The following is a 12,562-nucleotide window of genomic DNA, read 5'->3' on the forward strand; positions in this document are numbered from 1 at the left end:
GGATGAGATGAAGCAAAGCGAAAGAGAAGCGGGCAACTCCATACGAACAAACGATATAGCGCGCATACATTTCGTCACTCCGTCGTTGGAATACGGACACAAACACAAACACGTAGTACCCATTGACTCTATGTTCCAGTTGCGCGCTTCCCTTTCGCTTTGCTTCATCCCATCCGCATGCGTCTCACTCACTAAATAAGTGACCATGCGTCTCACGCACTAGATGAGTGTGGATATTTTTTTAGTGGCACTCACCGAATATTACAATTAATGCTATAAATTTTATAGTCACACCATACATTTTTTTCGATTTTTTGCTGCTGATATCAGCTGCTGACGAGTATGCGTTGCGATATTTTAACGTATTTGCGGTACAAAATTCACATTCCCTTCCGGATTTACCTAGTCAAATTTGAGGTTGATCCGAGCGAAATTCGGCAAAAATAATGCGATTTAGTATCCCAAAAGGGATGCGTACTAGAGGACTTCACTTCTAGAACACATTGAACCAGGTCGGATCCACTTGCTCCATAGGATTCAATTCCAGCCGCAACCTATGCATAACACTAACAAAACAAAGTAAAACACGAATTTGCGATGAGCTCATTCAATGAAATCTATTTCAATAAGTTTACGTCGTTTGACGCACTCATGAACGTGAATGAATGAACTCATCAACAATGTTCTGTAATAAAAAAAGAATATTTTTACTCATAAAATTGATGTTTATCACCTGCTACGCTCAAATCAATTTTGCACATTCGTGACATTTTTATTTTTCTCTCAATAGTTTGCACTAAACATTGAATGATCTAAGTCACAACTTTTGACACTTGTTTCGCAGCGCTAGAAGTGAGTTGTCAGACGCTTATATGCAGTACCTGTGCTTTCAGCTCAGCCAATATTTCATTCACGCAATTTTTGAATACAAACCGACAACAAGATTAGTAAAAACTTCTGAATCATCTGAGGCTCGATAAGATGACACCTTGGAATCCAACAACTCTGTTATTTGCCGTTTTATAATGAAAAAAATGACGAAAAAATTTCGATTTCTCCCAAATGTTTTTGATACAATTCATCGAGATTCGTCATTAAAACTCAGTCATATTGTGGTTTTTCATCGATTTTCCACAAACACAATCCCAATTTTCATAATTATATTAATTAATATCCAACCTAGACCATAAGAAAAATATCATATGTTGTATAGTCGAAAGACTGATTCTCATAGCCTCAAAGCATATTCACTGTATAAACAAAAGAAAGATCATTCGTAATAAACATTCTGAACATTCTAAAAATTCGTCATGATTCAACCTAAATCATTAAAAATTATATTCTGACTACTTGTCGCCAGTGGCGAATCGCCACACTCACACTGTATCAAGAGACGTTCACTCTCATCGTTCAATGCGATATATTTCGTTCGTCTCTCCTCTCTTCTCTCCTTTCGCACGCACACTCACTCCGATTATGTGTTAACCAATATATATGCATGTCCGCGCTTGAATGTAGAGCGCTCGTTTACACACAGCGACGTTCGTAGTCACTGCATTCAGTTACTGAGATCCAATCAGAAAATTGAATATCTATGCTGAAATGATTCTCTGGTTATGAATACTTATTTGTTGAAATAAATAAATTTTTTCGGATTTACTCACCGCTTGAAGACATACTCTACATATTTCAATACAAAGTCTATGAAACACACACCATTGAGAGTGGTGCTCAACCACAGATATTTGGTGCCAAGTTTTAAAATTGGTTTCAAAAACATTTTCGAAAATACGAAGACGTCAGTGCTTCTTCAAATTGAAATGGCAATTATTTTGTGACTTTTCAAAAGACTAGATATAGACTATTTGTTTGCGTCCAAATAGAGGTGACATCTATCAAATGCGATTTTGCGCTAAACTCCGGCCATTCCAAGGTAAGATGTCTAAAATGGATGGATTTTTCGGTGTAAAATTCAAAATGTATAACGAATTTCTTCCATTCAAATTTCATTCAAGATGTAAAATAATTTTCAGAAATGAAATCGCCGCTGCTCTGTAAGTACAAATTATTACTTCTTCATTTTCGATATAGACCATCCGAACTCATCGAAAAATTGGAAAGTCGATGCGGTAACACTACACCATATTTCGAAGATCGGCTCCTGTCATTGGAGTGTGTGACTGTGTGGCGCTATTCATCCATACCTATTTCATCAGCGCATCCGCAAATAGCTCATGTCACCGTGCATCGACTACACGATTAGTTCAACTCAATAAATATTTTCATTCTTTCACGACGCCATTTTTGCTCTGCCAAAGTCAGTCTAACACAAAATCTGTACGCTGCCGAGTTCATTCGGCGAGTTTTGATTTTTGGTCATTTTATTTTTGCTTCATCGAAATCAAAAGCCTATTTTGTGAAGAAAAGGTGAGTTTCATAGTCAAAGTGTAGTTTCTCAAGTGTTTGTTTCATGTGTGGTTTCTAATGAACAATCATTCTGATTTCTGATTGACAGCACCGAAATTGCATCGCAATGAATGGTCACGGTACAGAGCCGCCTGATAAACACAAATTCGATGCCATCGCGTTGAAAAACGCATTGATTTCGTGCGGAATGCAAATCAAACTGGAGCCAACCGTCAAACAAGAGTCTGAAAGCCCCGACGAAATATTGATGGTGTCGCGATCAATACACCCAGCCATTGGGTTGCTCGACAATTCGATTGGTGGGGAAGAAGCGGATGACAGCGACGATTGCTTTGGTTTCCACGATCTGGATGAGATGAAATCGGAAGTGAAGATTGAAAAGATGAAGGAAGAGGCGAATCAAGTTCCACGGATGAGCTCTAACAAAGATGAAAGGCTACAAAGCAATGCAAAGAAGCGTTTCCCGAAAGCGAAATCAGGTGGATCAAATCACCATTTTGCGGCGAAGAAATTTACAGCCAAAACCGGGAAAAGTGGCAAAGCAAAAAGTTTTGGTATCAACAAGGTGCTAGCTGAAGGCAAGGCAAATGGAAAGCGACACAAGTGTTCATTGTGCGACTATCACGCTTCTTACAAAAGCAATTTGACAAGGCACATGCTTAAGCACACTGGCGAACGACCAATTCCATGCAGCGTTTGTCCAAAACGATTCACAACAAAACGGAGTCTCCAATCGCACATTGAAACACACGTCGATGAATTTCGGTTCAGCTGCTCAATTTGTTTGCAAGGATTTCATCTCAGCGAGGAGAAAGTGAAACATGAGACCGGTTGCAAGGTGCGTCGCTACGAGTGTCATCTGTGCAAGGAACTCTCTACATTGGATAAGAAGGATTTGAAAAATCATCTGCGCGTGCATACCGGCAAAAGGCCATTCGAATGCGATCAATGCTCGAAGAAATTCAAGCAATCAAGCGCTTTAAAAACCCACCACAAAACTCACGTCAATCCTCGTCCGTTGAAATTCAAGTGTTCATCTTGCTTCAAAAACTTCGCACAACAGAAGAAAAAAGAAGATCATGAAGCCAACTGCAAGCGACGCGGATACCGATGCGACTTATGCAAGAGCTACACAACTGATCAAAAAATACATTTGATGAGCCACATGCGAGTTCACACTGGTGAAAAGCCTTTCCGATGTGTAATATGCTCGAAGTGCTTCTCGCAAAAGGCTCATCTCAACAAACACAAGAAAGTTCACAAGTAGATGTCTGCTTCCAAAGAACAACACCTTTATCCTGCAATCAACACATCGAAGACACAACTTTTATTTTCGAATTTTCATTAATAAAAACAAATACGATTCTGATGGTTTTGCACACACGAACAAACACGTACAGACATAGCAACTCAGCAGTAATGCATAGAGTCGAATTCTCCGTGTCGCTTGGTGAATGCATCACCAAGGCAACCAAAAATATTTATGAAAAATTTCGGAATATTTATTTATTTATGCACGATAATACGGCGAAATATTTACGTAATATTTACGATAAAGCTAAATATCGCCAAAATATTTGCGAAATTTTTTTCGAACATATTTTTGGAAAATATCGAAAATTTAAAAAAAGTTCATTCACAGCACGAAAACGAGTGCTTGAATCATTGATTATGACAAATAGCGTGTAAATTCGCTGTGGAAAAGCTGCATGACTCATTTCGATACAAATTGAATGTTAACGCATCATAGGAATTCATACATTTTCTAACTAGACAATCTGCATTGATCGAAAAATTCGAAAGTCGTCGCGGTAACACTACACCATATTTCGAAGTTACACTTTTGACACCTGTCATTGCAGCGTGTGACTGTGTGCACTGTTCGTTCATCGCTATTTCATCGTCGTTTCAGCACAAAGCACATCGCAGGGCATCGACTACACGTCAAACGAAATATTTTCTTTTATTCGCGACGTCATTTTTGCTCTGCTCAACAGAGTCATTTCAACACAAAATTCGTGTTTTGTAATTTATTCGCTGAGTTCATTTTTTCGGCCAATTCAATTTTGCAATATCGAAAAGATGAAAAACCTCTAGACGAGGTTAAAATGGTGTGACGCTCCTGTGCGTGGATTTAGCACTCAAAATGACTGATATCATTTTGAGTGACGCTAGGACGCTGTATTATCACTACATACGAGGTTCAAAAGTATTTTTCGCAATCACTATTGTGAAAATTTACTCACAATAAGGAAAAATATCTTCCGTCACGACTTTTGATTTTAGATCAAGTTTCCAAGCGTATTGCCGTCTAAAAGTCGTGACGCAAGATATTTTTCCCTATTGTGAGTAAATTTTCACAATAGTGAATGCCAAAAATACTTTTGAACCTCGTATGTAGTGATAATACAGCGTCCTAGCGTAACTCAAAATGATATCAGTCATTTTAATTGGTAAATCCACGCACAGGAGCGTCACTCCATTTTAACCTCGTCTAGAGGTTTTTCATCTGATATCACTACTTTTGTAAGGCATTTTTTCATTTGGAAAAATACATTTTTAGCAGAAGTATGTCTGAGTAACACATTCGCATTCTAATTTCACAAGTTCTGGAGATTGCACTATCTAATTTCCACTACCATTGAAAAAGTCCCAATTTCCTCTAATTGCACACATAAAATGCGGTAAAATATGATTAAATTTCAAAATAACCATAAAAAGAGTGTTGAAACGATTGTGGATTCTCATTATTTCATTAAAAAATATTAGTTCCTAACCACCAAATCTCTGGAAAGTGCATTTTTTATGTATCCCCCGAGCAAAAGTCCAATTTCATACATTCAGATGCCAAAATGCCGATTTATGACCAAAATGACAACGAAATGGATATTCAAGTGTTCGTGGACTCCCATTATTTTCACGGAAAAATAGCAGTTTTCTAAGACCAAAATATCGTCAGAGGTCTATTTCACGTGTTTCCCGAACAAAAACATCATTTTCAGTGAAAATAGAGCAAGTTGAAAAATTTGCTTCAATCCGACCTATTTTTCGACCATGAAATGCCCTCAGATCACATCGTGACCGCTTTTAATCGATTGCTCGTCGAAAATTGAGCGGATATGGTCTTTCGTGAGCCTTTTTCAGCCAGTAGATGCGTATTTTTGGCAGCAATTTCATCGTAGAATGCGACTCTTCGTACAAATTCCGTTCATTGATGAAGTGCCTATGCCCAGAACTTCGAAATACGAATTTTCCCGGATATGTGGCATATGCCATTTTGTTGGTATGGTGGCCGGCTACAAACGCTCAGTTTTTGGTAAAATATTGTAGGGCTGATTTTTGAGAAATCGCATTTGGTGTGAAATTTAAGGGGGTCGATTTTTCATAAAAATCGACTATTTTTCTTTTATATCACATAAACATTGGCATGTGTGTATTGAACTTTTTGAAGGTCTTCTCAAATAATTACGAGCTGACTTTGCCCGATGGGTGTCTGAGTTGATCTAGTGTGCGAAATAAATACTTGAAAAAATCGTATACATGCAGGCTAGCGAAGCCATAGCCAGCTCTCCTGTTATGCAAATGTCAATCTGAGGACGGATTTCAACGTGCCCCGACACTAGCTACAACTAAGGCATATGCGCATCGGAAACCGAAGAAGGTACGGACGAACGAACGGACGCACATCCAAATCAATACTTTCATAGAAAATCAAGATCAAACTACCAATGCTCATAACTTTTTCGTTTTTGGACCAATCGGGGCACTTAGACCGGCGTTGGAAAGGTGACTAGGAGGAGCTTCTCTTGGACACCTCAGACCACCCCCTGGGTACCCCCTTCGTAAGATATGGGTATAGATTTGAAAATTTATCGAAATTTTCCAACCGCTATGTTTCTGCCTAGACCATACTTTTGGCATGGGGAATATAATGTTTCCGACTATTTGGGCCAAGACCTTTCCAACGGTACCTAACATGCCGGGGCCCAAATAGTGTCCTGAGAAAATAGCATTTTTACTGTATATATACTCGTGACGCAAAAACTGGAATTTTTGATATTTGGCTTGAAATGCACAGTTGTTGGAGCGTCACTTGTCGGACTATCATCCTCCGTGATAAAAAGTTTAATTTGAAAGTTCATCTGCGTGTGCATGCCGGCGAGAGACCATTCGAATGCGACCAATGCTCAAAAAAATGCAATCAAGGAAGTAATTTAACACGTCACCGCAAAACTCACATCAATCCACGTCCATCGAAATTCAAGTGTGCATCTTGCTTCAAGAACTTCGCACATCAGAAGGAAAAGGAAAATCATGAAGCCAACTGCAAGCGACGCGGACACCAATGCGATTTGTGCAAGAGCAGCCGATTCGAAGGCAAACTTGATGTGACACATGCGAATCCACACTGGCGAAAAGCCTATGTGAAATATGCTCCAGTGCTTCTCACAAAAGGAAACTCTTAACCGACACAAGAAAATGCACAAGTAGCTGTCTGCTGCGATTGAATTGAACTTGAAATCAACACATCGAAGACACAACTGTTACTTTCGAATTTCCATTATCAAAAACAAATATGAAAGTGTATCGAGTTTCCTTTTGATTGCAATCTACATTATTTAAATAAAATTGATTGGTGACCAACTACTTCATTGTGAGACTGGTTTTAATTAATTGTTCTTAGCTGCCAAAATGGTATGGAAATGTTATATTTTATTTCCATGGAAGAGATAAAGTTAATTCACAGTACGAAAATTAGATCTTGAGCATTGTTTGAACCAATGATTATTACAAATGGCATGTAAATTCCCCTGAATTCCATGCATCAAGTGCTTAATTTAATAAACTACACAGAGAAAAGTGAGTTGATTTTTACGTAGCAAAATGTTTGAAAGTGTCGAATTCCAACACATGTTGAGTTTTTCGCAACGAATGTTTTTTCCATATTGACTCAAGTATTTGTCAAATTAGACACCAGCTCCCTAACATCGTGATTAATGAAAATTGGCGCCTAATTTGAAAATTAGACACGATGTAAGGGAGCTGGTGTCCAATTCGACAAAAACTTGAGTCAATATGGAAAAAACATTTGTTGCGAAAAACTCAACATGTGTTGGAATTCGAAACTTTCAAACATTTTGCTACGTAAAAATCAACTCAGTTTTCCCTGTGTACTCCTGAAATTTTCCAAGATTCATCGATTAATTGGTGACACGTTCTAGAATTGGTTTCAGAGACATTGTTTAAAAGTGAAAAAGAACCAACATCTAGTATCAAGCCGTAAATGCTAATTGCAATTATTATTTCCGTCATGAAATGTTGATTTGCTTGTGGTTGAATCAAAGGGTTAGACACAAATTCATACTCAACAAACAGTCGGCGATACTAGAATCTACTTGGTGCTACTCGGTGCCATTTGGTTCAGTGTAATGTGTAGTATTCACAGAGAACTGTCAAAGTCAACTGAGCGTTTTGAGTAGTTTCGAGTTTACATTTAAAATGCATAGATGCTTCCGGAACTACTCGGTGCAAAATGAGACAAATTCGTCAGAACTTGTACGTTAGAAAACTGTGTCTACCCCCTTGGCTTGAATAGAGGTGACATCTATAGAAATGTAATTTTGCACAAGGCTTCCACTACTTGAAAGATTTAAGATGTCACAATTTTCTGGTGAAGTATTCAAAATGCTAGGGGCGATTCACGAGCTGCGAATGGTGCCAGTTGTGCGAATGGGCGAATGGTAGTACGTGCATTTAGATACAAACATTTGCAAATGCTACGAATGCGTGCGAATGCGAATGGAACCATTCAATGTATTTAAATACAAGCATTCGCGAATGTTCGCGAATGGTTACGAATGGCACTGCAAATGAGTAGCATTGCGAATGCACGAATGCAACTAGAACTGAACGACATTTCAAAACACTTGTCAAAACAGTGCAAATTCAAGTCGTTAAAATGGTAAACAGAACATTATTGAGGCTAATTTAATGTAAAAATTATATCATACAAAAACTTTTTTCTGAATTAGTGAAATTTTCCAATAATACAATTCCAGTTAATAATAATTCTGGAAATAAGTGCGTTTGACACAGAGTCATCGCTAATGTTATTATTATTTTTATTAAACACCGCCAAGCTCTGGCTGAATATAATGTGGGTTTTTGATTAAGGTTTGGCCGGAAAAGAGTGCAAGACTGTTACATATTTAAAACAATAAACATCTAGTAGCGATAATTTTTCATTACTATCAGTTCTCGCCTCGTTAAAAACCTGGCTCTTTTCGTAAATTATGCGGTAATCACAATAGTAGGAACATGAAAACGAAAACAGTCATGCAACCAAGATAGAAATGCCTGATATTAGTCTATGGCAAACGGTCCAAGATAACCTTTGGTAAACGTTTCCAAGGGACAAAGGCTATGTGAAGCGTTTAATTACGCGTTAATTTGAGACTCTAGTACAACAAAAGTCGTCGCTCAATTTATACCGGTAGATAAATTGACGAGAAGTTTTACGTCTCTAAAGTCAGATCCATGTTGATTGCAGAGTGCAGAGTGCATTGAGTTGACATGGACTATGATTTGAAACGTAACTAGAGCATTTGATGCTATTTGATGAATAATTCAAATTTGATTTCAATGATAAAAATATTAAGTCGCCAACTCGTAGATGGCTTTAACAAAGAACAAAATGAATTTACAATAAATAAGTGTAAACATCACAGATAAGTATCATCATTTCAATACATATGGAAGGAATGTACGGAAAATAATTCGTCAGAATTTTAATATTGACCGTGATTTTTAATTGACCGTGAAATTATCAACGATATTGAAGAATTTGTGAACGAAAATTTAGAAAAACTCAAAAATATTTCGTTTGAAAATACTGTTTTACACTGATTTTGTTTTGTTTTTTATTTATGGTGGAGCGATTCAAGACTTTTGGTATCGACAAAATTAATGAATTATTTGCCAGAGAATATTCGTATGCCGTATCTTTCAAATAAAATTTATGTTCGTTTATAAATTCTTCTATATAGCGAATGGCTACGAATGTTTGTGCGAATGTGTTAATACATTCACTATGGAGCGTCGCGCGAATGATCGCGCGGCAATCCAAATACATGGCAAAACAGGCACGAATGCCTCTTATTCTGCGAATGGCAATGGCATTCGCGAATGTGAATTGCCCCTAGTCAAAATGTTCTAGCAAATTCCTGCTTTCAAATTTGATTCGAAAAATTCGAAAGTCACCACGGCAACACTACATCATATTTCGAAGTTCGACTCCTGTCATTGTAGTGTGTGACTGTATGCACTATTCGTCCATTTTGTCCATGTCATCGTGCATCGACTAAACGATTGGTTCAACTCAATAAATATTTTCATTCTTCCACGACGCCATTTTCGGTCTGCCAAGAGTCAGTTCAACACACAATTTATGCTCTACGGAGTTTAATCAGCGAATTTAGACGTTGGATCAATTTATTCTTATTTTATTTTAACGAGACAAAAAGTTTGTTTTGTGAAGAAAAGGTGAGTTATTGTCAAAATAGAGTTTTTCAAGTGTTTGTTCCATGTGTTATTTTTAATAAATATTCTGATTTCTAATTGACAGCACCGAAATTGCGTGGCAATGAATGGTCACGGCAGAGAGCCGCCTGATAAACACGAATCGGATGACATCGCCATTCGGAATGACTCGATTTTGTGTGAAATGGAAATAAAACTGGAGCCGACCGTTAAACAAGAGCTACAAGATGACGACGGTACTGTGATGGTGTCGCGGTCAACACACACTCGAGCCAATCGATCTTCTGGTGAATCTAATGGCGGTACAGAAATGAATAGCTCCGACGTTTGCTCCGATTTCTACGATCTGGATGAAGTGAAATCGGAAGCCAAGATTGAACAAGTTACAGACGAGGCGAATCATGTCAATGCTCCACGAGAGAGCTCCGACAAAAGTCAAACTCCGCAAAACAGTGGAAGAAAGCGTTTATCGAAAGCAAACGGCCAGAAGTCAAGTGGATTGGATGGTGGTGCAAATAAAAAACTCAATACTCTCAGTTCAGGTGACAAGAAGGCAAATCAAAAACTGCAGAAGTGTTCATTATGCGATTATTGCACTTTCAGAAAAGATCATTTGACGAGACATATGTTCAAGCACACTGGTGAACGACCATTTCCATGCAGCGTGGGCCAGAAACGATTCACATCAAAACAAAGTCAACAATCGCACATGAAAAGACACGTCCATGAATTTCTGTTCAGTTGTTCAAATTGTTCGCAAGGATTTCATCGCAACGAGGAGAAGGCGGAACACGAATACGGTTGCAACGTACATCGCTACGAGTGTCATCTGTGTAAGGAATTCTCTGCATTGATTAAGACGAATTTGAAACGTCATCTGCGCGTGCATACCGGTGAGAGACCATTCGAATGCGACCAATGCTCTAAGAAATTCAATCATGCAAGCGCTTTAAAAACCCACCACAAAACTCACGTCAATCCTCGTCCGTTGAAATTCAAATGTTCATCTTGCTTCAGAAACTTCGCACAACAGAAGGAAAAAGAAGATCATGAAGCCAATTGCAAGCGACGCGGATACCAATGTGACTTATGCAACAGCTACACAACTGACCGTAAACCAGATTTGATGAGACACATGCGAATCCACACTGGCGAAAAGCCTTTCCGATGTGAAATATGCTCGAAGTACTTCTCGCAAACGGGAAATCTGAACCAACATAAGAAAATTCACAAGTAGATGTCTGCTGGTAAAGGAATAATATCTGCATCCTACAATTAATCGCATCGAGTCACGCTACTGTTGATTATCAATTTACGTTAAATAAAAACAAATACGAAATTGTATCAGTTTCCTTTTTATTCGATTCGACATTGTTTAGATAAAATTGAATGATGACAAACTGATTCATCGTGTGACTGATTTAAATTATTCTTAGCTGCCAACAGTGTATCCATACATGTATGGAAATGTGATTTGTTTTCTATGACCTCTTGGAACAGAAGAATTGCATTCACAGCACGGAAAAGAGCTCTTGACCATTGTTTGAATCATTCATTATAACAAATAGCGTTTAAATTCGCTGTGTAAAAAATCTGTATGATCCATTTCGATATGAATTGAATGGTAGCGTTTTATAAGAATGAGATTATTGGTTGTTCGAAATCCAGATCAAGCGCATGTCGGATTTAATGAACTAGTCCTGAAATTATTTAAGATTCAACCAGATTCAACTAAAAATTGGTGCCGCTTTGGACTTTTTTGAAAAGACGAAAAGCACTGACTCGATCTTGCCATAAATTGTAATTGCAATTATTATTTCCTTCATAGAATGTTGATTTGTTTGTGGTTTTTTTTTTTTGATAGTAACTTTTATTAAATTGATTATAACACAGTGCAACAATTTAAAAAAAAGTCAGACAACCAAGATTTGGCATATCAGAGGTGTTTGTACTACCATAGGTGAGCAAAACCCTAGCTGGGTTTTGAAAGTTTAGTAGCGGTTTTTATTTTATCGACCTTGGCAGTTTTTGGGATTCAGAGGATTTTCCAGAGTTGACTTCTTCAGTTTTTGGTCAATAACTCATCTAGTATTGGTGACAACATCTTACTGTCTTGAGCAAAGTTGTAGTTAAAGGTCCAATAAACAAGTTTTGTGAACAAACTGTGCCAAAAGAATCACATTTGGTGGGTGCTAGGGGACCAAATGTCCGAAAAAGAGTAGATTTTTTCAGTTTTTCGACCATAACTTACGAGGAATACATTTTTTTTGCTCACTTTCTTCGCCAAAATCATGGCCAGAGAAAAATTAAACAACTCTGTAGAACACATGAACTCGAAAAAACCACATCCAGTCCACTTTATTGGATGAAAATCAAATTTGGCTACCAAACAACATTTTTGAGCATTTTTTGAATTGCCCAAAATCATTTTGATGGCCATCGGCCACTCTGAATGATGAAAGACAGCACTAAATCATATTAGACGCACTGTTTTGGACCACACTGAACCCTAGCCATCGATACACAACTGAAGAATTGATATGTGAATCGAAAATACACCAGTATAACCTATGGAAATGTAACATTTTAGACTATA

General features: G+C 37.8%; 1 protein-coding gene across 1 annotated transcript in view; it reads left to right on the top strand.

Moving 5' to 3' along the window:
- Positions 1 to 2,233: 2,233 nt before the first annotated feature.
- LOC129573817 (zinc finger protein 84-like) overlaps positions 2,234 to 12,562 on the top strand; it is a 13,066-nt gene continuing 2,737 nt past the window's right edge. Inside the window, exons 1-3 of the mRNA XM_055454925.1 lie at positions 2,234 to 2,427; positions 2,516 to 3,265; positions 10,052 to 10,859. Coding sequence (XP_055310900.1) covers positions 2,534 to 3,265; positions 10,052 to 10,859 — 1,540 coding nt within the window. The 5' untranslated portion in view covers positions 2,234 to 2,427; positions 2,516 to 2,533. The remainder of the gene's footprint in view (positions 2,428 to 2,515; positions 3,266 to 10,051; positions 10,860 to 12,562) is intronic.

The sequence above is a fragment of the Sitodiplosis mosellana genome, unplaced genomic scaffold (assembly GCF_009176505.1).
Source record: "Sitodiplosis mosellana isolate CC-2019 unplaced genomic scaffold, AAFC_SMos_1.0 Smas_scaffold_6113, whole genome shotgun sequence".
Lineage (NCBI taxonomy): Eukaryota > Metazoa > Arthropoda > Insecta > Diptera > Cecidomyiidae > Sitodiplosis > Sitodiplosis mosellana.